Genomic DNA, 25,946 nt, shown 5'->3' on the forward strand with positions numbered 1-25,946 from the left:
AAATACTGTTGGGAGGGGGGGGGGAGGGTGTCAGCGCGTGCCTTGCAGCTCAGCCAAGAAACCAAGAGCTCAGAACGTGTCACACAGTGAGCACAAACTTGTTTACACGCTTGTTTTGCTCCATATAGCTCATTTCCATTTTATATGCACCCGCAGACCATAGCTTTGTGGCCAGCTCGTAGAAAGATTTTACTATTTGTTAGTGGCCAGGCCTCTCCCCTTTTCTTCCTCTCGTCATCTCTGTTTCTTCTCCTTTCCCTTTTTTTTCTCTTCAGATTCTTCTCACCAAGCATCCATACCACTCACCCCCAGACGCTCGTTCGCTACACTCGCTTTCTTCGCTTCTCACGCTCTTTGCAAATATTCAGCCCTTTACTTCTGGCCTCTTTATACAGCAATCCTGTCTCGTCTACTTTAGTCACCTAATCAACCACACCAACCGCTACCATGCGTTTCTCCGCTGCCCTCTTCGTCGGCGTCTTCGCTGCCTTCGCCTCTGCCCAGTCCACCACCACGGGCACCACCACCGCTGTGTCCAGTGCCGGTGCTGCTCAGTCCTCGGTTCAGGCTACTATCACCAAGTGCTTGGACGCCTGCGCCGCCGACGACGTCAGCTGCCGTGCCAAGTGCATTGCTGTATGTGTCCACTGCTTGTTCCCGGTACTGCTTTGTGCGTCCAAAGGTGACCTTGCTGCTAACTCCTCTCCCAGGTCCCTGATCCCAACGCCTCCCAGGCCAATGCCACCAACAACTGCGTGGCTGACTGCCCCAAGGGCAACGGCACTGCCTCGGACAATCTGAAATACGCCGACTGTGTCGCCGCCTGCATTGGTGCCAACTACTACACGTCTACCGGAACTCCGGAGCAGACCAACGCCGCCGCTGGCTCTGGCGCTGTTGCCACCGGCACTGCCACCACCACTGGTACTGCTGGCTCCAAGACTGGCTCCAGCCCCGACAAGACTGCTGCTTCTGGTTCTGGCTCTGCCACGGGCACCGCCACCGGCTCCACTGCTTCTGCAACCACCTCCAAGAACGGCGGCGAGGCCATGCGTGTCACGACGTCCGCCTTTGGTCTCATGGGCCTTGTTGCCGCTCTGATTGCTCTGTAAATATCTGTACAAGACGCACAATGAACAGGGGAGTAACGAAACGGAGATGACTTACTTCCCAACATGATTCGAGCACGGAGAGTTGGATAGCGCTGATTTGCATCACTCCTTGCCTCGCGCATTCGAACAAAAAAATACAACTTCACATAATGTAATGTCGTGGTGGAGGGTTTTGGATAAGCTGCTTGGATGGATTTTGCAGTATTGGAAAAAGGGCTTCTCTCTACAAACGATTTAATCAAAGATATCCCCTGCAATCGGCCTTTTCTGCTGCATGTCTACGCTTGTCGTTCGTGAAGACATCTCCCGCTGCTGTGCTTCTGTCTCCAGGGTGTTGGTCGGGTCCAAAGTGTTTGAGCAGCTGTTTATTGGTGGTGCTTGAGATCGACCGGCTTGATGTCACTGACCCACGGCAACCCAAGCTTGCGCATCTCAACGGCCAGCTGGAACAGGTAATCGTAGCTGCAGCACATGTTAGTATCTTCACTTCTTATTCAACGGCCCGTGTGGAGAAACGAAGGAGGAGGTTGGCGACGTACCACTCTGCCACTACCTTGGCCTTGTCCGGCGTATCACCCCACACATATACACCATGCCGGCGCACCAGCACCGCGTATGTATCGGGGTACTCGTCCAACGCTTCCTCCAGGAACGGAGTCAGATCCTCCTCTTGCGGTGTGTTCTCGATTACAGGGATGCGCAGGGTGTCATGGTAGCCCATGTTGCCTGTCTTCTGGTAGCCACGGCGGAAGCCTTTGATCTGCTCCACATTGTTGATACAAAACTCGCGCCCGTTGCCGCCTTGCCGGCCATCTTGCTCCAGCAGAAGCGTCACCAGCACCGCCCACTGGCTGTGCGTGTGGATGCAACAGCCAGCCTTGCGTTTCGTGAATGCGGCCAGAAACAACGGGGTGCACTGCGACGGCTTCAGGTTCACGGGACTCCGCAGATACGTGCGTTCCGGTCGGTAGAAGTTATATGTGCCGTTTGCCTTCTGTTCTGCTTCCAGTTTGGCTTGTGCCTCGAGTGACATAACGTAAATATCCGTGTTCTTCATCAACTCCTTCTGCACGCCAGAAGGCGCAATGTACACAAGATCCCTGTGCAATAGTTTGTTAGGAGCGCTTCTGCCATACAGTGGCCTTTCCAAAGCAGAGTTTGTCTCTACATTTGCGACTCACCCATCACGGATAGAAGCGCCACCACCGGTACCGGTCACCCAACCCAGGGTCCAGAACTTGGCGCACAGCGACGGGACTAGGTTCGCTGGGTGCTTCGGGTCGATGGAGATGACAAGCTGCTCGTTGTTGTTCGATGCCCCGTCTGGTGTTGCGCTGGCCTCGCCGGACATCCTGATGCCTGTTCCTTTCCTAGCTCTCGGAAGCACTCTTGCTCGCCGTTTGGAGCCTCAAAGTTCGGTCGGCTAAAACGATTGTAGAGAAGACGGTTCCACGCAACTACCCTTTTGAACTGTGGTTCGGGTGTGACTTTTCCTGCGTACCAGTCACCCTCTATCATATCAGGGGCTCAATGCGCAGGTAGCTCCACAGTATTCGGCCCTGGGCTAACGAAACGGAACAAAAGTTCCTAAGGAGGATTTTCCCGTTGCTTCACTTTGTGTCTTGCCTCGTCGCGTCTTTGATTGACTCTTTGCTGATAGATTGCGCCGTGATTGAGGCTAAATGTCAGAACGGGTTTGCGGAGGTAGTGAGCGTTGGTCTGCGACATGGAAATTTGTTGTATTAGCTCTTTGCTTTTCGATGGCCTAGTCTAACGTGCTTTACCAATTGGAACCAGCCAGCCCAATGTGCTGAGGCTTCCAGTCCCTGTCGCCACCAGACACACCACTGGCGCAATTTTCACGCTTGTGGCTCTCCACGTGGTCGGCCTCAAGATCAAGATACGCGGAAGACCCTGCGCCGGCCTCTTTGCCGATATCCACGACGGTCGTCAACGAAAGTTGACAGCTGGCCTTAAGCTCTTTCATCTCAATGTCCGCTCTCTTAGACATTCTCTTTGTTATTCAAGACGTTTGCCCGTTTTCACTCACATCCTGGCATCCAGCCTTTGCCCTTCTTCACTCACCGACCAAAAACTAAACCAACCAGCTGCACGAAAGTGAACAGCCAGACAGTGCCAGTCTCACGGTATTGTCTGAGATAGACAGGCACCGTCCCTCCCGTGAAACTCCGGGCCTATCTGTATCTCAATGCCTGGCTTGGTAGCCAATCGTCAGTGTTGCTGGCCGTGTTTAGACAGTTGGAAGGTCGCTGGTTTCGATCTTTGCCTGAGTAAGGGTATGTCGATCAAAGGACGTGATTGCTGTGGGGGCCAACTCTGCAAGCTGTGTACCCAATGCATGACATGTTATTTCGAGGCCTTTCTATGTCATCTTTTTATCGCATGGTAGTGGTTTATTTTCTACCATTCTGTCTTCCTATAACCGCTTCGTTTGGAAGGCACGCGTGGCAGTTCAATTGCCATCTCTCGTTCCTTCCTGTGCTTATAGTCGATGCGATCAATGAACACAGTGGGCCAATTCTCATCGTCGCTCGCGCCTTCCTCTTGTAAAATGGCCCGCAGAAAGGCGACCCCAGCTTTACACGTGGATGACCTTAAGGGGCAGGAGCAAAAGGTGTACTCCGAGGAATGGCACTTGGTGGAACTTTCGAAGCTGTTAGAACCGCAAAGCACAGGCCAACGGCGTCCCTGACCAAAATTAACTAAAAAATGGGAAGGCGCCCCCGCACTACGTTCTGTCCAGAGGCGTCAGTGCCAGCTGCAACAGGTCAAGAGCTTAATACCCTGACGAGGCCGTTAGGGGAGGCTCCCTGTCACCGGACTGTTGGCCAATCAACAGCCCGCTTGGCGGATCGAGACGGGGACAAAATACAGTGCATTCAGGGAGGACCACCCGACAGCAGTGCGTAAAAAAAGGACACGTTGGATGATTCTGTAGCCTCGACCAGCAGAAGCTCTGCGCCGCCTCCCAAACCGTTCTTTTAAGACTCCAACCCACAAAAGCATCGTCTTCCCTTTCTTCCCTTTCTTCTTTTCATTTCGTTCCTCAATCCGACGTCTGTCGCTTCACCAATTTTGCTTCTTCTCGCTGCTTTTGTTTGTCTTGAGAGAGAGCTCGGTTCCCTTGTTCTTCTTTGTCCTGCCCCTGTTTCGAAGGTCTCCTTTATCGCAAGCGATTGAGACCGCCTTCAATTCGATTGGTTTCTTCCATTTCTCCCCGTTCACAAACCACCATGCGTATCAACTCTGTTGCTGCCGCCCTTGGTGCGGCCATGCTGGCTGGCAAGGCCTATGCTGAGGATGTCCAGGATGACAGCGCGGCTGCAGCCGCTTCCTCCGTGGCTCCGGAGCTGCCGACCTTCACGGTACGTTTGCCCCCGCGATGTCGCAATCCGTATTGCTTTGCGTCCATCGCCAAAGATTGTCTTTTTACGATGTTTGGGTTTGCTGCGCCATCTTTGTTACCAATACTAACAAGCTCCTGAAGCCCACGAAACTCAAGGCCGACTTCCTCGAGCAGTTCACCGACGACTGGGAGAAGCGGTGGAAGCCCTCCCACGCCAAGAAGGACATGAAGAGCTCCGGCAGTGAGGAGGAGGAGTGGGCTTACGTCGGCGAGTGGGCCGTTGAGGAGCCTACCGTCTACAAAGGCATGGAGAACGACAAGGGTCTCGTGGTCAAGAACAAGGCGGCTCACCACGCCATCTCGGCCAAGTTCCCCAAGAAGATTGACAACAAGGGCAAGACACTTGTTGTACAGTATGAGGTCAAGCTTCAGAGTAAGTCCCCTTAAACCCAAATCCTGGAAACATCAGTGGGGTGCGGCTGTGTGTGCAGGCGGAAGTCGCTTTTGCGCAAAAGCTAACGTTGCAACTAGACGGCCTGGAATGCGGTGGCGCGTATCTGAAGCTGCTCCGCGATACCAAGGCGCTGCACCAGGACGAGTTCGCCAACACCACGCCCTACGTCATCATGTTTGGCCCGGACAAGTGCGGCCACACCAACAAGGTCCACTTCATCTTCAACCACAAGAACCCCAAGACTGGCGAGTACGAGGAGAAGCACCTGAACAGCCCTCCCACTGCTCGCATTGTCAAGACCACGGAGCTGTACACGCTCATTGTCCACCCCAACAACACCTACATTATCCAGCAAAACGGCGAGAACGTCAAGGAGGGCAGCCTCCTGGAAGACTTCACCCCGGCCGTCAACCCGCCCAAGGAGATTGACGACGCCAAGGACACGAAGCCGGAGGACTGGGTTGATGAGGCTCGCATCGCGGACCCCGAAGCCAAGAAGCCCGAGGACTGGGATGAGGACGCTCCGTTCGAGATTATCGACGAGGAGGCCACCAAGCCCGAGGACTGGCTCGATGAGGAACCGCTGACGATTCCCGATCCCGAGGCCCAGAAGCCCGCCGACTGGGAGGACGACGAGGACGGTGACTGGCTGGCCCCCACGGTGCCGAACCCCAAGTGCGCCGAGGTGTCTGGCTGTGGCCCGTGGACCAAGCCCATGAAGAAGAACCCTGACTACAAGGGCAAGTGGTCTGCTCCTCTCATCGACAACCCGGCGTACAAGGGTGTCTGGGCCCCGCGCAAAATCAAGAACCCCGCCTACTTCGAGGACAAGACGCCCGCCAACTTCGAGCCCATGGGCGCCATTGGCTTTGAAATCTGGACCATGCAGAACGACATCCTCTTCGACAACATCTACATCGGCCACTCCGTCGAGGACGCCCGCAAGCTGGCCGAGGAGACCTTCTTCGAGAAGCACTCCGTGGAGCAGCTGCTTGAGCTGGCCGACAAGCCCAAGGTTGAAGATGAGAAGAAGCCTCTGGCGTCCGACCTCAAGTTCCTCGACGACCCGATTCTCTTCGTCAAGGAGAAGATCAACGCGTTTATCGCCATCGCCTCGGCCGACCCCATTGAGGCCGTCAAGCAGGTGCCCGAGGTTCCTGGCGGTATCGCTGCCCTTGTAATCGTCCTGCTTTCTGGTCTGTTCGTCCTCGGCGGCAGCGCTCCTGCTGCTCCGGCCGGTAAGCCGGCTGCGACCCAGAGCAAGGGCAAGGACAAGCAGGAGGCTGTGGTCGTTTCGGGCGTCGACACTGGCAAGGAGGGTGCCACCAAGCGCGCGACACGCAGTCAGTCCTAATAGCTGACCGTCTGGGAGAAATTTGAGACGACGGCAAGGTGCCAAGGCCCTGGGTGAAGGAAATTAAAAAAATAAAAATAAAAAAACCCAGGGACTTGAAAAGGACAGTAACAATAGCGGATCGCAGATCAGACTGAAAAGTAGATCAAAGCAAAGACAGAGGCAGTTTGTCGTTTGTGTTTGTGGATATCTTTTTGTTTCCATAATTTTTCTCTCTCGTTATCTTTTTAGTTATGAAATTGGCGCAATGAAAGTGTATCATACGTTAAGTTGGAACGAAAACGACCCAAACCCAATATGGCAACTAAACAAATATGGTTCTCCTGTGAGGGCCTTGCCAAGCGTCGAAGTTGGTCCCTGTGAACATGAATTGTTTTTCTTTGGCACAAACGGGGCATTATGACCTGCCCAGTGTGTGTCCGTCTCTCAACGTCCTTCCGTCTGCGGTCAGCGGTTGGCGGCGGCGCGTGCCACTACAGCCCCTCTCGTGGCAGCTTTGGGCGTCCACCGGCCTAGCCAGAGGTGGGGCTCACGGGCGGCGAAGGCGAATCTGGACGCAATGTGGCACTCGCTGGTTAATACTGAATGCTATTCCCGTTTTTCGGGCAAGCAGAAACGCAGCTACTATCCAACTATCAGACACAGCATCGCCCATCCCCCCTGCCGGAAAGAGTAGACCCTTCCTGCCCTTTCTTGTCAAACTTTCCGACGCCGCCCCGCGCCACGCAAGGAAGGCACAACCAAACACGGATCGTATCTGTATGTGTAGGATGGCCGTTGCAGCGGCCAGCCGCGGGATGGACAAGGGAAACGCAGCATAAAGCAAAGAAAGGGTGCAAGCTAATACGGCTGGCTTGTGGGATTCGTTGCCGCGGTTTTGGCTTAAATATCCCCAGAATCCGCCACCAACACAACCCTGGGAATTTCCCCGCGTAACCTTTTCCTCTGGACAGTTGTGCCTGTCTTTTGCTAGTCAAAGTCGCCCCTGGTCGCCCCCTGCTTCGCCCTGCCTGGACTGCTTGCTACAGCGTAGATTCCAGTACCTCCAAGCGGCCCTATTGCGTAGCCACCTTCTGGTCCAACTAACAAAACGACCAACCAGCGTTAGCAAGCTGCAAAGCCAATGTTAGCCATCGGCCCTTCGGCATTCAACGGCTCTATCGTTCTCCAGTGCCGTCCTTGGGCCGAATCGCACCTACTCCACGCCTTTGTTTTTGGTCGGTTCTTGATTGGGGACAGCTGTCTCTCGCTCTTTCTCTGCCGTCCTCTGAGCATTGAGTTCTGTTTGCTCAGCCGGTTCTGGTGAGGAAAGAGGCAGCGCAAAGAAGAGGAAGAGTCCCAAAATAGAAGGAAAGACCGTACCCGAGCAGACAGATGAACTGTATCAATTGGACCGAAAAGGAAGGCATAGCCGGCGGCCGAGCTGGAACCTCAGTTTCTTGTGTTGCCTTTCCTAAACGACTAGCATCTCCGATTCATTCTCCGTCGTCCTCCTCACCTATCAATAACACACACTCGCCCCCCTCCCTCTCTCCACCCCCTCTCTAGTTCCCATGTGAAGTCCACAGCCCATACTCCACCCTCCACACCGATACCGATACCCCCGGCTCTTCTAACTTCTTGTTGTCTTCTACGGGTAACGTCGTTGCTCTCCGTTTTAGCTGCGTTGCGAACGAGCTAGCCAACGGTGGTCCTGTGGCCTCCTTTTCCTCGGCGACTTATCTGCTCGTCTTCCCTCTCGTCCTTCATCTCGTCTTCTGTCTTTTTCCTCCTTCGTCTCGTTTCTTGTTTTTCTGCGTTTTATTCCTACCCCTCGTCCCCTCTACTCTCTCCAACCCAGCTCCTCGTCCTCTTCGCTGCAGGCTTAGCTTTGCATTCTACTCCAAATTCACAACAATGCGTCGTCTAATATCCAAGAGCGTTGCGGCCGCTGGCTCCGCCCGGCCCTCGGCGCCCTCCTCGGCCCGCCGCCTCACTGCCAACATGATTGCCCCGCGCACGACCACCCGGAGCATCTACGCGTCCGTGGTGCGTCGCAACCCGGCCGAGTACAACGATGTCCGCCTCTCGAGCACGACCACGAGCTACCCGACGGAGCACATCACGAAGGCCGCCACCAACGTCGCCGACACGCCCTACTTCTTTAACAACCGCTTCGTCGCTTCGGAGACCACTGAGTTCATTGATCTGCACGACCCTGCCACCAACGAGCTTGTCACCCGTGTTCCCCAGATGACCGATGCCGAACTGAAGAGCGCTGCCGCCGCCGCCCAGGCTGCTTTCCCCGCCTGGAGCGCCACCAGTGTCATCCACCGCCAGTCCGTCCTGTTCAAGTTCGTCGGCCTGATCCGCGACAACTGGGAGCGCCTGGCCGCCAGCATCACCCTCGAGCAAGGCAAGACCCTGGCCGATGCCCGTGGTGACGTCCTCCGTGGACTGCAGGTCGCTGAGGCCGCCTGCGGTGCCTCCGAGCTCCTCAAGGGCGAGGTCCTCGAGGTCGCCAAAGACATGGAAACTCGCAGCTACCGCGAGCCTCTTGGTGTTGTTGGAGCTATCTGCCCCTTCAGTATGTTTTCTACGCCAACCCCCTCCCCACCCCTCTCTCTCTGCTTCGCGTTAAGGACGTTCTGTGTGTTAACAACTGTTTTGTTAAGACTTCCCCGCTATGATTCCCCTGTGGTGCATCCCCATTGCTACCGTAACCGGCAACACCCTGGTTCTGAAGCCTTCCGAGCGCGACCCTGGTGCCGCCATGATCCTGGCTGAACTTGTTCGCGAGGCAGGCTTCCCCGACGGCGTTGTTAACATCGTCCATGGCGGCCACCGCACCGTCGACTTCATCCTGGACGAGCCAGCCATCAAGGCCATCTCCTTTGTGGGCAGCAACAAGGCCGGCGAGTACATCTTCAACCGTGGCTCGGCCAACGGTAAGCGTGTCCAGGCCAACCTGGGTGCCAAGAACCACGCCGCCGTTTTGCCCGACTGCAACAAGAACCACTTTATGAACTCGGTTGTTGGCGCTGCTTTTGGTGCCGCTGGCCAGCGCTGCATGGCCCTGTCCACCCTGGTCACTGTTGGCCCTGAGACTGAGTCGTGGCTGCCGGAGCTGGCCGAGATGGCCAAGGCCCTGAACGTCAACGGCGGCTTCGAGGCCGGCGCCGATCTCGGCCCCGTTATTCACCCCCAAAGCAAGGCGCGAATTGAAAGCCTCATTGCCAGCGCCGAGGAGGAGGGTGCTACAATCCTGCTGGACGGCCGTGGCTTCAAGCCTGAGAAGTACCCCAATGGCAATTGGGTCGGCCCGACGATCATCACCAACGTGAAGCCGTCAATGAAGTGCTACAAGGAGGAAATCTTTGGCCCTGTGCTTGTGTGCCTGAATGTCGAGACCCTTGACGAAGCCATTGACCTGATCAACAACAACGAGTACGGCAACGGCACGGCCATCTTCACGCGCTCTGGCGCCACGGCCGAGACCTTCCGCCGCCGCATTGAGGCTGGCCAGGTCGGTATCAACGTACCGATCCCGGTGCCATTGCCCATGTTCTCTTTCACGGGTAACAAAGCATCCGTTGCCGGTGGCGGTGCCAACACCTTCTACGGCCGCCCGGGTGTCAACTTCTATACACAGCAGAAGACCGTGACGTCGATGTGGCAGGCAGCTGATGCTCTGTCGCAGAAGGCCGACGTGGCCATGCCTACGCTCCGCTAAGCGAAGAGCAATGAGACAAATGTCGCTGTGTGGCGGATAATTAATATCAAAATTTAGAATGGATTTGTTTTCTGTGGATAGCACAACACGATTTTTTCGATAGCATCGGGTGCATGATTCATGCATATGTGCTCTGTGCTACTGTGTCATGTGCACTCGGTATTGTGATAGATGCTGTGTCTAATAAAGCCGCAAGTGTCACTTGTAGAGATAGCCCAATTCTATCTATCCGTGCCGCTTCCTTGTCGACAACGTAACATGCGAAGCTGATAACAGCCATGGTCTAGTAGCTGGTCCCTGGGACAAAGAAAAAGAAGTAGAGAAAATCAAAACGAAGACGAACTCTCCAACGCCGCTCCATTCGTGGAATATCATGTCTGTCATGTGTAGAAATTGGCCCCTGGCCGATTGCTTGGCCTTACTTACACCCGCTTTTATTGAAGAAAAAAAAAAAAAAAAAAACCCTATCAGAAATTCGCCAGACATTAGGCCTCGATAGGCTTCTTAGTCTTGTCCTGCACTCTTTGTGCAAAATCAGCTGCATCAATTTCCGAAGAAGCGCTGTCAACAGTGGTCGCCTTTGATGACGCGTATGACGACGTCCCAGACCGATCTGACAGATCGGCCGCGGACGATGCCGACGAGACAGGTGGGTCCGAGATTTGCGCCGCCGGAATCGTAAGAGTTGCCGCGGACGCAAGCGAAGAGGAAGGTGTAATGGTAGCTGAAGCCTGCGCAGGGGTCCCGGTTGCAACAACCGAGCGACTCTTGGCCCGCTGCTGCTGCTGACGCCGTCTGCGCTGCTGCAGCTTGAGCTTTTCCTTTTTTGCCTCTTTCTGCCTCTTCCTCTCGGCCTCACTGTCAGTGTCCGAGCTGTAGTCGTTGATATTGACGTCGCTGTCGTCCTCGCCGCTGCTATTCCGCGCGTCCGCATCGCCGTCGCTGTTGTAGAGGTCCGACAGGGCTGCAAGGTCCAGATCGTCGTCGTCTGAAGCCCTGTCACTCTTCTTCTCGGATGTTGTCCCCGCCTTTTTAAGCAAGTTCTTGACAGCTCTCTTCTTGGCCGCGTCCTTCTCTTTCGCCTCCTTAGCCTCCTTCGTGGCTTTGGCGGCGGCCTTCTCGGCGGCTTTTTTCTCCTTCTTCGCCTTCTGCTTTTGCTTATGGCGGTCCTCCTTGGCCTTGGACTTCTCCTTCTTGCGCTCATTGCGCTTCTCTGCTTTGTCCTTGGCAGCCTTAGCCGTCGTCACCCACTCGGCGGCACCCGCGACAGCACCTGCAGGGTCACGTTTGTGCTTTAAGAGGAAGCCCTGCAGCTCAGCGGGGCTAAAGGTGAGCTCGGGTATGACGGCCGAGAACTCCTTGGCGAAAGTATCTAGACGGGCGGCAGCAGCGGCCTGTTCGTCCGCAATCTCCTCCTTGGTCATGGTCTTGGCCTCAGCATCCTTCTTGGCACTGTCCATCACCGGTACGCCATCTCCCTCAAGCGTAGCAAAAATGGACCGGAAGAGAGCCTCTGTCATGTCACGATCGGCACGGTCAAACTTAACCATCATGTCAACGCGACCGGGACGGATCAGCGCTTTGTCGAGCTTTTCCACGTGGTTCGTCGTCATGATGAGGATGCGGCCCTCCTGACTGGCAACGCCATCGAGGATGTTGAGCAGTCCCGAGAGTGACAAGCGGCCGGCCTTGTCCTTCTTCCTGCTGCGGCTGCGGCTGCTCTTCTCCTTGCCGTCCTTGTCGTCATCGGTCTTTTTCTTATCGCCACCGCCGTCCTTCTCACCATCTTCATCCTCGCTGCTATCACTGCTGTCGCTGTCGCTGTCGCTGTCGCTGTCACTGCCACTGTCGGATCCACTCCCTCCCTCGTCCTTGCCGCTGGACGAGGGATCGCGCGTATGCGTTAGGCCGGCGGTATCAATGTCCTCTAGCAGCACAATGCAGCGACGCGGCAGGTCGTTGAACAGCACGGAGAGAGTCTCTTCGGTGGCGGCGACGCCGTTCAAGCTCACAATGTAAATGTTCATGTTAAAGTGGCCGGCGAGCGAGACGCTCAGCGACGACTTGCCAGTACCCGGTGGACCGTACAGCAGGTAACCACGGCGGTAAGGGATACCACGGTTCGCATACCAACGGCGTGTAACGGGATCAAGGTAGTCTTCCACATCAGCCACAAGGCCGTCCTTGACCTTCTCGTTCAGGATGACCGTTGACAAGGGGCGGGGTTACGGGCCATGCAACGCATCCATGTGGGCTCTCCGACACGGTACCTGCCGCCGCTGCTGCTGCCACGGTAAATGACGGTCTTGTGCACATCACGGCGCATGTACATGCGACGGGTCTCGAGCAGCAGATGCTTGAGAACGGCCGGGTTGCGACCGAAACAAGACACAGAGATGGACTCGCGCTGGTCGGAGCTGACGGCGGCATTGTCGCGGCTCTGTGTGCGGCGGAAGACGAGCAGGCTGCCGCGGAACCAAAAGTAGTACGTGCCAAAGGTCGGGGTGTAGGAGAGGGCTTTCTTTTGCTTCTTCTTCTTCGCGAGACCCTCGGGCGACGTGTCGGCCCCAGCGTCGTCGTCTTCGTCGCTGTCATCGCCGCCCTCGTCGTCCGAGTCGTAGGCATTGCGACGGCGCTCCTCATACTGCAACTCCCAAACCGACCATGAGCGAGATCCGACCATGGTGTTGACGATAAACCGACGGGCGTTCTGGGCAAACGGCTGGCAGGCGACCCAGGTCATGAGCATGTTGTATACCTCATCGTCGTAGCGGACCTCGACTGTGGACATAAAGTGGTTCTCGAGCTGCGCATAAAGGTAGCTGCTGAAGTAATTCCAAGCAAAGGTGACACCGCCGAGAAACAGCACGAGCGGGAAATAGTAGTTGAGGTCGATATGCAGGTACCGCTGAAGGGCACCAGTGAAGACGGACAGACCCGGGAAGAAGAAATCCAACAGGGCGGCCGACGGCACCGAGGACTGGCTAGTAAAGGGATCCGAGGCCCGACTGACGGTGGCCATAGGGTCTGTCATGGTATTGCAGGATGCATTGGTCGCCATTTGGGCGAGGAGAGGAAGATGCTCCTCGGTTAAAAAAAAATGAAAGAATGAAAGAAATTATATGGTAGAAGAGCAGGATAGGAGAGAAAAAACAGAATATTGAGTGACTAGCATTGGACGAAAGAACGACAAGGAAATAGGATAGAAAACGAATAATGGGAAGAAAGTGAGTATTAAGAGAGACAAAGAAGGAGAGTAGGTAACCTGAAACCATCCAATGAAGAAAAAAAACAAAGAAATAAGAGAGCAGAAGAGGAGGGACAGAACAAGATCTTATACGGCCTGACGAAGCAGCCTCAACTACAAGCTCACCGTGCCCGATCGCAACCTGCATTCCGAGGCAGCAGTACCACTCTCGGGGCCATCTGCGTCATAAGATACGTCCTTCTGCAGCCACCCCTGGTCAGGCCAACCGATCTGGCCCCTGTGGTGCTGTGCTTCGCCGTGTCCGCTTACCTGCAGCCGGTCCAGTCTTTTGCCTGGTGCTGGCTCGTCATGTTTTCCGCCACACAGCCTGCACGGTGATCGCCGCATCGTATGGGTCTCTCTGGGGTGCGCAAGAGGACCCGTTGGGCAAGGCCCCAATGACCCCCCCGCTGCCGCCTCCTACGGAGGATGATAATCGGAAAAGGGACGAGGAGAGAACGAGAGAACGAGAGCATGCAACCGAACCAGCTCCTGCTTCTGCTCCTGCTCCAGGGGCCTCACGCGGCATGCGTTGTCGGTAAGACGAAAGACGACCTTTGGGCCGTAAGACCCTCCCGAGCCTCCATCCTACTTTTGCAGCGAGGTCGCTGTACACAGCAGCGCGGCAGTTGATTGGACAGGCGCATTATGCACAAACCTTGTGAGGCCAATGTCCTAGGGGAATTCCGTCCCACGCAGAGGATGCGTGACTGCGTCGCGTCCCATAGCGGGGTAGCAAATAGGCAGTGAATAGGGAAAGAGCTATCTCCGCATCGACTGGCCGTTTGTTTACGTGGCGAGGAGGCTTCAGGGTAAGGAGCACCGCTGCAACGTCGTTTTGCAAGACTTCCGAGCACCCCCCCCCCCCCATCCCCCCCTCACTCCCACTCCCCGCAGGATCAACGTGCAGTGAGAAACTGTGCTGGTTTGATGGTCTTCTGCCCTGGTCGACGTTGAGGACGCGCAACATGTCAAGTTGCAGGGCGCGATACATATCGCACGGTTTATTGCTGGGCGACACGCTACGGGATGGCCGTCGCACAATTATTGGGTGCCATCAAATTGCGTTCCTCTCAGACGTATGCTGTATTACAGCGCCAATTGAGCGACGTAACCTCAATTCAGTAGGCCACGGCATGACCTTCCTAACGCACCCCGCGTACAGCCACGCCCTCGCGCCGCAGCCGTTGGCCTCACAGTGACGCAGTTGGTTCTGTGCCTCACCCTCCCTCGTGCCTCAGCCTAGCCTTGATCTCTGTCGTCCTCTACAATGCTGCAACCGCCCCCGGTGACTCTTGTGATTCTTTTTCCGGCAACAAATATGCATCTGTCTCCAGTTGGCGAACCTTACAAACTGCAATACTTACGAATACCCCCTTCGGCGGAGTTCGTACCGGCAAAACGTCGTGCAAAATACTTGTAATTCGTAGGGTATATCAAATACCATCTCTCACCATTATGCAGTGCACACCTCACACGGAAAAAGCCTGCAGACCCGCCCTGGAGATTGAAGGAAACTACAAGACAAAAAGTAGGCGGGGCGAAAAGGAAAATGTAAAATATGGCCAGGGCCGACCTCTTCTGGCCGTTTGATGGGCTCGCGGTTTGCGCCAGCTACCCTCCAGCCGTGCATCCTTCTTGGATCTGACGTGCATATCCTATTGCAGCCTGGCCAGAGCCCTGAAAGTGGAGAGAAAGACACCACTCATGACTGTGCGAGGCTCCAAGACGCTCTAGACGACAAACCTACAGCCGGGCCATTCTGGAGTCATTTGCCCAGTTGATAGTCCCCGGTCCAGTCCGACTGCACATTGAGCAGAGCTTGTCCTTGCCCGGCTGGCAATGCTTGTTAATTGTTTTGTGTTGTCCATGTTATTTTCTACTTCTCACACAACCCGCCGCGTTTCTGACTTGTTTGTATTGTTGGTGTTTGCACCTCTGCGCGCCTATCATCAGGCAGCCATTGCAGCCTAGAAACATCGGATCTACTTGGTTTGGACCCATCTGGCCTGGATCCACTTCACACGCGATGACAAGAGTGTCGACAAACCAATCCAAGCTACCAAGACATGCGTCGCAAAACATACGCGGGCAGAGACATACACGAACTCCCGTGCCAAGCAGCAGAGGGCGCAAATATGCCAAAAAGCGTGGGAGCGGGTATTTCAGGGATCCAGGAACACAGAGAACAAAAATCGTCTGCCTGTTAATAACTCACAATGGCCGACAATGTCTGACAGCCTTATTCGGGCTGCCAGTGCCGCCAGCGGCATCTTGCCAGGAACGTTTCCGGGGTTGTTCTCCATTATCAAGAACAAAAGAACCCCATCTCAGTCTGCAGCTCCCAGGGCGCTAGTAGCACATGCTCAGCCTATCATAATCACTTGCTGAGCGGGCATCCAAAGAATGCAGCAAGAGTGCGGAGCATGACGTCGAAACGCAGAGCCGCATTCATCGTCACGATACGCGTAGCAAAGAAAGGCCGCGTGCGGTAGTATTGTGTTCTCTAGTTTCGATGTGTTCTCTGGTTTCGATTTCCTGTCTTATTCGTTACTGTATTGATCCTGGGCATTGTCTGTCCAGAGTGCCGTTTACGGTCTATCTGGTGCCCGGCTGTTTGTGTTTGTTGCGTCAAAGGAAAGTGATAAAAGAAAAGAAGGCGGTAAAAGATGACAATGCTGAAACAACAAAAAATGAACTGGGGGCGAACGGTAGAAAATTATGGGCAGAACCAAAAACGATAGCAGGGGGCGCGAACCGCGGATAAGAAACAACATCAGAGGTAGAGAGGTGGGTGAAAAAAAAAAAAAAAAAAAAAAAAAAAACAAAAAGGATAATAAAGTATAATGACAAAACCATTCCTACTCACGGCAGATTGACGGCCCCGTCCTCGACAGATATGAAAATAAAGTAAAACAGAAAACTAAAGGCTATAAATTGAGATGGGCAGCCATCATAGGCCCGCAAAGTCATACTGAAGTCGTTTCGTACGAGAGAACAAACTAAAGGGCAAATAAAGCAAGGACAGAAATGAAATTCAAAGCGGCGCCATGGTAATTTTAGCCATGGGCCGAGATGCCCTCTCATACATCCACAATATTCGGCCTCACACCAGGGCCGCCGGGGCCACCAGGAACACCTAGTCCACCTGGGCCACCAGGCACACCTGGACGCATTCCGGGGCGTGGGACGCCAGGTCCAGGCATAGGCCCACGGAAAGCCGGTCCCCCGGGTGGCCCGCCAGGCGGGAACCGCTGCGGGCCACCGGGCACGTTCATGGGCATAGGCATCCCGTTCGGCATACGAGGTCTCGACGGACCACCGCCGGGAGCCACCGGCATGCCTGGACCGGCAGCACCACCAGGACCGCCTGGCCTACCTACCCAAGCCGGCGGACCGCCAAACTCAGAAGCGCCGCCTGGTCGACGGGATTGTCCCCCAGGTTGCCTACCGGCACCGCGGAAGGGCATTGGCCCTCCACGCGGCCGGAGGCTTCTCTGTGATGAATAGTCATCGTCGTCGTCGTCGTCATAATCACGATCTGTAACCTTGATAAAGTGCCACCGGGACGTTGTGCGCTCCGAGATTGTAGCGGCACCGTCACTGTTGCGCCGACCACGGCTATCGCGGCTGGATTCGACAGTGTATGTAAAGTCATCGCGCCGGATGTGCTTGACGAGGCCCGGGTTGCCGCCGGCAAACCAGACGATGCAAGAGAAGGCCTTACGGTTCCGAGGCAGTGCCACTTTGGTGGAGCGGATTTCTTCACGGGAAGAACGTGACGGGGCCGAGGAGCGTGAGCTGCTGCTGCTATGGCTCGAGCGGCTAGACACCGAGGAGCTGGAGGAGTAGTGAGAGGGAGGCATGTTGGATGCTGGCAAGGGTCGAGTAGTGGTGGGTAAAGTACGGAAAGAGAAAATACAGAGGTGTCCGAGTTTGATTCTCCCAAAAGATGAGGCGATTACGGCCGTCAACGGATGCTTAGCAAGCCTGGAGAGAGTGAAAGTGCAGCGGGCTCAATGTAGACCTCGTTAACGCTCCTTGAAAGGCGAATTGTGGTGAGACTGGCATAGATTGGTGAAGGATAGCGTGGCAGTCTCAACAACATCGAGCTCCTTCGTCAAGTCTGACTAGGGGCTGTGGGCTGGAGATCAAACACGTAGAGGGCGGAGGAAGGGAGCGGGGGCTTTGGTTGAGCACCAAGGTCGCTGTTCGCTATATAGAGCAACTCATCATGGACGGGGAGAGCCCGGCCTCGTGTTGCTTCTTGAGTTTATAACTTGTAAGATGGGAAAGTGGAATTCGAGTCGCTGATAAATATGGCTGCGATGGTGAACTGAAGGACTGTGAGTCGGTACGGTTGGAAAACGGACTTTGTCAATCGAATGCAGAAGACAGCTCGAAGCAAATAAAGGCAAAGGATCCGACAGGTTACAAGAAAACAGGAGCAGTATCAAAGGCGTGACTCGTCTCTCGAGAACAATGTTGCAGAGCAATGTTTGGAGGAGGGGAGGGAGTGCATGGGCGAGCTCTACCTACATATATATGTAAGTTGAATCTCATGGGGGGTAATGCAATGGCAATCGACGAGGGTAGGGATCAAACAGGCCACGGAGCGAGACCAGAGTCGCAGCTCAGATACGAGTCGCGAGGCAACTGGTGAAGAAGGCAGTGCAGTGTGATGGAAAGAGGAGTGAGGGGGTGACGGTAGCCTAGCTGGCTGACCAGCGCCACACGGCTCTGGGCACTTTCAGCACATTTGGTGGCTCCTCTTCCTCAAACAAAACGAAACCTTCGTAACCTGCACATGTCCTGCCTGCATCCGCCCTCCTTTGTCCTGGTCAACGAGACAAGGCGCGCTGGTCGTGGCCTTGACCTCGGGCTCTGCGTTGAGACGGACAGCATGAACGCTCTGATTGGGGCGTGTGCGTTTTACCGCCAGGAAAGGTCGGTCCATGGTTGCAGTGTCTCAAGGCGAGCTGCAGATGTGTTTCTGCACATGGGCTCATTTTCTCGCGTCTGCCTCTTCCATATCAGTTGCTTTTATCGTTTTTTTCTCTCTTTTCTTTTCTCTTTTTTCGTTTGTTTTGTAAACGGACAGTGGCCAGATCGGTGTGCCACGACATCGGCATGCTACTTTTGTTTCCGAAACTGCATCGAACCAACCACACGCCAGATGAAAGCCTCGTTACTGCGGGCGACCTTCAGGCCAATCGACAGAGGCATGGTCCTTCATCCCTCGAGTCCTTTGTGGGACGAGAAGGTCGCCTCCTCCACTTGCCCGCCGCTGTTTTTCAAGCAGACCTGAGAGAAATCTCCAAGCAAATGCTGGCAAAAATGTAGTTGAACTTCTCGTCGTCCATACTTAATGGTATGGCCTTTCCAAGCCGCACGTAACGGCAAAACAATGCGTTAGCTAGCGGAGGTCGTTCGCGTTCAGGTATCATACGTACGTACGAGGTCGACAACCCACCTGAACTACGCAGTACTGTTGTTCATTATTCTCGTGGGAGGGCGTTTCGCCAGAGCCGCTTGCGCCTTTCCTGAACTGGCTGGTGCAGACAAGTCTGTCCCTCCCTCCCTTGGCTCGGGCCTACCAAGGCCCGTTGCGACCCTACATCGCTGGCGGGGCACACCGTGGCTCGCGGGATAGGTCGCCGCGGAGGAAGACCAAGGTGACGATTTCAAGAGAGAAGACAAGATCGACGAAAGTGACAAGGCTTTTACTAGTGCCAATTTTATATTGTCCTCAGCGTGGCACGCCCGATTTTTGTCTCATCAACGGCGAAAATGCACGAAAACGTACCTTAACGGACGCCTGGAACGCGCCCGACGGGTGTTGCATCGACAAAAGTTCCCTTTTGCACATCTTGATCGTTACTGCTGACCTGTCATCTCTTGCGAGGCTGTCGGGCAACGAAAAAGTGCACTATTTCATGGCAAATGTGCATAAACAGAAGAAAGACAAAATGCGGACGGGGGAGACGACAAAAAGGGCGGTGAGGCATGCAACCGCAAGAAGAACAAGAAGAGGGCAGGGAGTAAACGGTTTTCGAGCCAGTACAGACGCGGGCAAACAGCCAGATGCATGACATATGAGCGAGAATTAAATGGGAACGAATCGAAGGTCAGGTCAACCGAGTACATCACGGGCCCATCTCTCAGCCCCGAGACACAGAAAGAAGGATAGGAGACCATAGAAGAGGGTCCGAAATGAGAAGAGGAAACAACGACATGCTCACTAGCTAGCCCTAGTATTGGGACCTGCAAACGAACAGAACGGATGCAGAGGCAGAGGCGGCTGCAGGAGTAGCAGTAGTGAGCATATTGAGTTATCCTTTGTCGTACGGATGATATCTGCTAAGCTTCAGATACGGCAATACATTGGAGGGGCTGATTTGATGCTTGGAGGCTGGATGCTTTTAGCGACGGAGCAAGCTAGTCTTACAGCCCTGCCGTAGGAAGAATGGCATTGAGGCCGGCGAGAATGTTTCTGGCGCTGTTGTGTGAGGCGAGATTTTATGAAGGGGGGGTAGAAACGAAAGGATGCCGCATCAATGGTGGGGATATTCCAACTCTGGCGGAAAGAAGAGACGACAAGAACGAGCCACAACATAGGACTGTGAGAAAAAGGACGTCGCGGTGCTACACAAATCTTACTGCAGGTTGCCAAAGGCGAAAGAAGGCAAAAGGGAAGAAAGAAATGGGAAGGGGGGACGATGTAAGGAGGCACTGGGGAAGAGAAGCGCAGAAGACGGAGGCTGACCAGGCCACCGCAGGAAGAGCATTTCCTGCCAAGACGCCGCCGTCTGACGCCAGTGGCCGGCCCAGGCCCGCGCCCGCGCCTTCACTCGCGACATACCGAGACTGGATGGCAAGGCTATGTTGTTGCGTGCCCAAGCTTGCCGATTCCAACGCCAACCTGACTATGACAGAATGAGTTCGGCTCCTGACAGATCGTTTGACTCGTCTGTCACCTCTCGTTCGACGAGATGCTCTTCAGCCCAAATGTGTTGGGCCCCTGACCCACGATGCCGTGCTTCACAGTCAGCAGCTTCGCCACGGCCCTCGACTCCTCCTTGCCGTACTGTGTCTGACCCTCCCGTTTTGCCTATTTTCATACCAAGTTCTCTTCAAAAGTGTCCCTTTCGACGGTTGCTACACAACCTTCTTCGTACGTGCCTCTTGTGAATTTACCCGGAGGCAAGACGCCGCCTTAAATGGCCGCAATCAAACCGCCCGCTGCGTCTTGACGCCACCCACCCCATAAGACACTCTAGATGGAGCGGGTTCCAGGAACATCCATACAAATAAAAGCAATGCACAATAAACACATCCACAGCCAATAGCACACCCTAGCGGTATTGGCGGAGTGCAATTAATAAGGAGGAAGGCGACGATCCTTTCCATCGTGGCTCATTCTCTCTTTTCTATCAGTCCGGAGGATGACCCCAGAGCATTTATGGTCCCAGCACTCATGTCCTGCGTAGTTGGCCGTATTTTGTCCATGGTTTTGGTAGGCTCGGTGATCTCTAACAGATGTGAGATGAAGTCCCAGGTAAAAGATTGGCTACAGTGTCGGTCCAGTTCGTCTCAAGCAAGACAAGGCCAACAAGCACACAAACCACACGGCCTACGAGTTCCGTCCCCATCTAGACCGATGCCAAGCCTTGTGTCACCTTCTGCTTGACCATTTCTCCAGTCCCTGAGCCTGAGCTGGTGTTTCGTGCTATGTTCGTTCCCGTCGTTTGTTTTATTCTCCTCGGTTTGTCTATTCACTCAAATATGCCCTCGAACACATCTTCAAGATCTACGCCTTCTCTTACCAGTACACATCTCGCCAAGGCGTTGAAAGGAGACATAACAGCTGACAGACTCTACGTGTCATCCTGGCAGCACGACGTTCAAAGTCGGACAAGAGGAGAGACGGGCTTACACAAACGTACACAACCGCCGGCCCTGCTTTCTCGGGTATCTGCCAATTCTGACAAGCGTCCATGGCCACCACCAATGTGTGCCGCACATCACTACACCATCTTCTTGCCATCTCGTCCCGCCCCCTCGTCGCTCTCGACTCAACTTTTTAAATAAATCGAAAGCTTAAAATCTTCCGGCGAGTGGTGTTTATTAGCTTTTCGGCTGGACGGTTGTTTTCTTCGAAATATAGTTGATGTTACTTGAATCTAAGCTGGCTTTTTCCATTGTTTTGGGCGTGGTGCGCTTTTTCTTCTGTGTTTCCCCGTGCATCTTCCGCTCGACCTGCGAATTTGACTTGACAACAGCCCCTGTCTTGATTTTATCTGATATAAGTCCCCAACAAGAAGATTTACGTCTTTCACCGTATCTCTCCTGGCATTTCGTCTGGCTCCTCCGTCCTTCTTTATTTTTGTTCTACTCATCTCGTGTGCCACTTCCTACCGCATTCCTCGGATTTGTTCCCTTTTTACGAAAGTATGACATCGGGATATAGGCTTAAAGGCCAATGATCGAATCCCGTGCTATGGCGCATATGAGGCATCCATATTAAAATCGGCAGTCTTCGCTTGAGCATGTAGGGTTGCAGAAGTAACCTGTGGAAAGCGACACGCAAAATGACACACAATGACACACCAAAAAAAAAAAAAAAAAAAAAAAAAACAAGAGATGCAGGATAGAAGTACAACGTACGGACTAGGGCAGTTTGTGAATGATTGAGCTCGGGAATTAGAGGCACAAACAAAAGCGCGGCCTGGACGAGTAAAGTTTGCCAGCCGAACGTGCGTCGACAGATCTTCACCACGACCAGTGTCGCAGGAAGACGAGGGGACGTGAAACTTTTCTTGGCGCTTTGAAGCCACCGGCTCTTCTTTACGGACAGGGACGCCATAGGGCAATTTCTGTGGGCCAGGCCAGGCCGCTCCTGTCTGGGGTTTGCTGGCTCGCTGGCCAGGCCTTTGTGTCGACTCGATTTGCACAGCTTCGAACTGAGCCTGGACAAAGCAGAAAGAAGTCCACGTTATCGGCGCCGACCTTGGCTCCACCAACGCCCCTTTTTTGATCTAGCAAAACTCAACTCCCAAGTACAACCGAAACCACGGTCAGAACCCGGCGAACAAAACGGCTGTGCCAAACGCAAGTATTTGGCCAAGTGAGTTGTCTTTCCGTATGCCGCAGAGGACCAGAGGACCCTCTGAAAGGACGGCCTGTGTTTTGTGCCAGACAGCCTATTACCAGCCCATGTTCCGAGCCAATCAGGGGCGCTGAAGTGGACGGATTGACTCGAACAAGACCTTCGCACCTTATGGTGGCATTGCTCAGAAAAGACACAAGAAGGGAGGCTAAGACGGCGGCCCCTTCACTTGCCCAGGTCAATCACAGGCCGCCTTCAAACCCCGGTCCGAAACCCCAGCCAAGGTCTGTTCTTGTTGTTCCTGGAACTGGCCAGGCCCTTTTGTCAACTGGCAACCAGATCCTTCCTTTGCTTGCCCTCTTTGTCTGTCCAACAAACGAGATTTCACTGCACGCGGCACTGGCATTCGATCGTCAGCAGCTGTATCTCATCGCCAGAGGCACGAAAACGAGGGAGGACCGACTGAGAGAAACGCTAACTGAGAACGGAAAGTGCATCTGTGCTGATTCTGCCGCGTGGTCCCAAGTACATGTCAAGTCGGCTCCCCGGAAAACAGAGTTGGGCTTTCGAAATGCTTCGTATTGTAACGTACAGAGTGAGCACATAGTATATTGGCAACCTGTGCGTGGGCCCCCTTCAGTGCTGTCGTCTGTAGTCGATGGAGGACGCAGGAGGATTAAGGCAAAAGTGGTCCATTCTGTATTTTAACTGTCGCCCGGGACTACTCTCCAATTATCGTAGACGGGGGAATTGTAACCTCTCATTTTACATCTGTAAAGTCGTAACGCAAAATGTTTCCTTTCATCGCACGCATACCGGACTCTAGGAACCTTTCCCCAGAGACCTAGCGCGATTACTGCCCCTGGCTGTCCCCTGTTCTTGCCGTACGTCGTATTATTTCGCTGTTGTAAGTCTCGCCGTGACTTGAGCCATTTGGTCTTTCCCTGTTCGGCCAGTGCCTTTTTCGACTTCTTTCTGGGCCGGCGCCTCGTAGTTTAGGCTGGTTGGGCTGGCGCTGGCTGGGGCACTCGCCGCATCCCCCCTTTCCTTCTCACTGGTTCTTTTTACCCACGCATCTTTTCACTTCCTCGTCTCATCCTCCATTTCTCTCGTCATTGTCCCCATCCTTCGATTCGTCTCGCCTTGTCGTCTACGTTACTCTCAATCGCCCGTAGATCATCGCCATTTCACCCGACGACGCACTGTTTCCCAATCGCTCTTGGGATCCTACAAACGTTGACCGTTGCATCTTTTCTGTCTGTTGTTTGAACGTGAGGTGCTGCGTCTGAAGCATCACGACTGAACGCTGTGATCGGCTGAAACCGGCACGCCGAAGATCACAACTTGATACAGAACCGTCGATTGCACGCCGAGATATATCGCGCCGTTCGAACATCGTCGCATTCCATCGTCGCCTGGCTAATTCCTATTGCCATCTACTCACGGGACTCGATCGATCAAGCGTGCAACGACGGGCATTGCGTCGAGGACGCAATACTCCCCACGCAGGCGGATGCGAGCAACAGCCGGGCAGGCCGGCAGCGAGTCTCATCATCTTTTGCGGCTCTAGTCCGTGGCCGAACGTCTAGTAACCATGGATCGTTCCGAGAAGAAGACGTCTGAATTCGAGCGGAGGGCCTCGCGGCGCCTGTCCAGAGGAGTTTCTGTCGAAATTGACGCGGACACTCCCGATGTCGCGGACGACGACGCCTATCTAACCGCCATGGCTATGACCGTGTCAAATGGCTTTAGGCCTCACCAAGACTCCACTGCTACGTCAACAGGCACACCTCTTACTACCAACACGAATACTACGGACAGCCAAAAGTCTTCCGTGTCTGACGGGCCTCATCAAGACGACCACCTTTCGACGACAGCATCCGGCGCTGCGGCCTCTTCTACCTTCGTCGAAAGAGTCTTTTCCTCCTCATCACCCTCCTCCTCCTCCTCATCACCCTCCTCCTCCTCCTCCCCCTCCTCCTCCTCCTCCTCTGCCGCTCCTTCAGACTCTTCGTCTCCGTCAAATTCGTTCGCGACGACTTCGTCACAATTCTTCAGCGAATCAATTCTACCGCAACAGCCACAAGAATCTGCATCCTTGCCCACGCCTCCGCCTCCTACCCTCTCCTCTTTACCAAGATCTCTCACGTCTACCCGTCCATCTAGCATTGCGAAACCTCCAATTGGACACTCCCCGAGGTCAGTGCCTTCCGAAAGCGCCTCTAGTAGTAGCAACACCGGCCTTTTTGACAATGTTCGTGAGGGCGCCACGAGCAGTGTACCCCCGGTACATGAAGAAGAGCCTTACCAAGGCCCTTCAGGACCCTCTTTCCCTTACCAGATGTATCCTCAGAATGTACGCGTGGCTAGAACCCTGAGCGGTGCCACAACTTCTACTGTCGCACCATCCGATTCATCCTACTCTGGCCCCCGCGGTCCAACGTTTCCCTATGGCTTGTACCAGCAAAACACGATGGCCGGTCCAAGTGCCCTGCCAGCAACCGACATTCCCGTTGGATTCCCCAGTATGGCTGATAATTATCGACGTCGCATCGGTCCCGACGGCGAGGATGTTGCCGATCTAATTGGACCTGACGGTCATACTGAGCAGCTGCCGCCATACACGAGATATCCGGACGAAGCATACACTCGCAAGATTGCCGCCTCCAACGTACAACCACATTACGACCCACTAGCTGATCCACTGGCCGGCTCTGTAGCAACTGGACCAACAGCTCCAAATACAGTGCCAGTTGCAGTACCTGCAGCGGTGCAAGCCGCAGTGCCGGACCCAACTCATGTGCAACCTGTTACCTCATCGGGTGAAACAGCATCAACTTCCGCACATATTGCGGTACCTGCCCCCATACAACTTATCCCTGGCGCCGGGGGAATTGGGCTGGCTTCACGCAATCCAGAGTTTGATGGTGTGGAGGGCGCCGAGTCACCCCGCTCTCGGTACTCTTTGAGAAGCTTCACCACGGAGGGAAGTGGGCGCGAAATCAACACGGAAGCGCGGAATATAAGCGAGAAACGCAAGCACAAAGCTCCACACTTCGTTCAACGCTACGGCGGACGCCGCATCCTCGGCGTTATTCCCTACTGGGCTATCTGCCTCGTCATCACCGCCCTCTTATTGATGGGTATCGTTCTCGGCTCTGTCATTGGTACATTTGTGTCTAGACACAGACGGGCCCAAGAACTCCACCACTCGTAAGCTCAAACATCTCCAGACTCTTACCAAAGGTTTTCGTCTTGTGCTAGTATCACTCACAAAAGTGTTTTAGAAATAACAATGGTCCTGTTTCCGTCACCGTCACCGTCGATGCGACGCCGATTCCTACACCAACAAATCTCCCAGGCCTCCCAACTGGCACATTTGGACTGCCATTTCAAATCAATGAAAGCCCGGGCGCCTGCTTCAACGATACAACACAAGCCCAAGCATGGAAATGCGGTATTGCAAATCAATACAGCATGACCCTCACAGTCAATAGCCTGCCTTTGACCCCGGACGGACCCATGTACGATATCAGTATCCATTGCAACGAATCGGCCACATATGAGAATAACTTGTTTTTCTATGGCGAG

General features: G+C 54.4%; 8 protein-coding genes across 8 annotated transcripts; 3 read left to right on the top strand and 5 right to left on the bottom strand.

Moving 5' to 3' along the window:
* Positions 1 to 426: 426 nt before the first annotated feature.
* On the bottom strand, positions 427 to 2,463 carry SPBR_00340 (class 2 aldolase adducin domain containing protein; the record flags this gene model as incomplete). Its single annotated transcript, XM_040758659.1, has 5 exons — positions 427 to 698; positions 872 to 1,106; positions 1,520 to 1,574; positions 1,652 to 2,212; positions 2,294 to 2,463. The coding sequence occupies 5 exons, from the start codon at positions 2,461 to 2,463 to the stop codon at positions 427 to 429; spliced, it is 1,293 nt and encodes a 430-aa protein (XP_040618416.1).
* Positions 2,464 to 2,892: 429 nt separating this feature from the next.
* SPBR_01164 (uncharacterized protein) lies at positions 2,893 to 3,123 on the bottom strand (the record flags this gene model as incomplete). Its single annotated transcript, XM_040759480.1, has 1 exon — positions 2,893 to 3,123. The coding sequence occupies one exon, from the start codon at positions 3,121 to 3,123 to the stop codon at positions 2,893 to 2,895; it is 231 nt and encodes a 76-aa protein (XP_040618417.1).
* Positions 3,124 to 4,366: 1,243 nt separating this feature from the next.
* Positions 4,367 to 6,287, top strand: SPBR_00375 (calnexin; the record flags this gene model as incomplete). The annotated part of the gene is made up of 3 exons (XM_040758694.1): positions 4,367 to 4,498; positions 4,612 to 4,912; positions 5,011 to 6,287. 3 exons carry the CDS (start codon positions 4,367 to 4,369, stop codon positions 6,285 to 6,287), a joined length of 1,710 nt encoding a protein of 569 aa, XP_040618418.1.
* Positions 6,288 to 8,183: 1,896 nt separating this feature from the next.
* Positions 8,184 to 9,999, top strand: SPBR_00415 (malonate-semialdehyde dehydrogenase (acetylating); the record flags this gene model as incomplete). The annotated part of the gene is made up of 2 exons (XM_040758734.1): positions 8,184 to 8,853; positions 8,942 to 9,999. 2 exons carry the CDS (start codon positions 8,184 to 8,186, stop codon positions 9,997 to 9,999), a joined length of 1,728 nt encoding a protein of 575 aa, XP_040618419.1.
* Positions 10,000 to 10,484: 485 nt separating this feature from the next.
* On the bottom strand, positions 10,485 to 13,060 carry SPBR_00210 (bcs1-like protein; the record flags this gene model as incomplete). The annotated part of the gene is made up of 2 exons (XM_040758530.1): positions 10,485 to 12,188; positions 12,263 to 13,060. The coding sequence occupies 2 exons, from the start codon at positions 13,058 to 13,060 to the stop codon at positions 10,485 to 10,487; spliced, it is 2,502 nt and encodes an 833-aa protein (XP_040618420.1).
* Positions 13,061 to 16,329: 3,269 nt separating this feature from the next.
* On the bottom strand, positions 16,330 to 17,112 carry SPBR_00961 (uncharacterized protein; the record flags this gene model as incomplete). Its single annotated transcript, XM_040759280.1, has 1 exon — positions 16,330 to 17,112. The coding sequence occupies one exon, from the start codon at positions 17,110 to 17,112 to the stop codon at positions 16,330 to 16,332; it is 783 nt and encodes a 260-aa protein (XP_040618421.1).
* Positions 17,113 to 24,206: 7,094 nt separating this feature from the next.
* Positions 24,207 to 24,524, bottom strand: SPBR_01137 (uncharacterized protein; the record flags this gene model as incomplete). Its single annotated transcript, XM_040759454.1, has 1 exon — positions 24,207 to 24,524. The coding sequence occupies one exon, from the start codon at positions 24,522 to 24,524 to the stop codon at positions 24,207 to 24,209; it is 318 nt and encodes a 105-aa protein (XP_040618422.1).
* A 172-nt stretch (positions 24,525 to 24,696) lies between these two features.
* SPBR_09051 (uncharacterized protein) lies at positions 24,697 to 25,572 on the top strand (the record flags this gene model as incomplete). Its single annotated transcript, XM_040767177.1, has 1 exon — positions 24,697 to 25,572. One exon carries the CDS (start codon positions 24,697 to 24,699, stop codon positions 25,570 to 25,572), a length of 876 nt encoding a protein of 291 aa, XP_040618423.1.
* Positions 25,573 to 25,946: the final 374 nt, after the last annotated feature.

Source organism: Sporothrix brasiliensis (genome assembly GCF_000820605.1).
Source record: "Sporothrix brasiliensis 5110 chromosome Unknown Cont19, whole genome shotgun sequence".
In the NCBI taxonomy this organism is placed as follows: Eukaryota; Fungi; Ascomycota; class Sordariomycetes; order Ophiostomatales; family Ophiostomataceae; genus Sporothrix; species Sporothrix brasiliensis.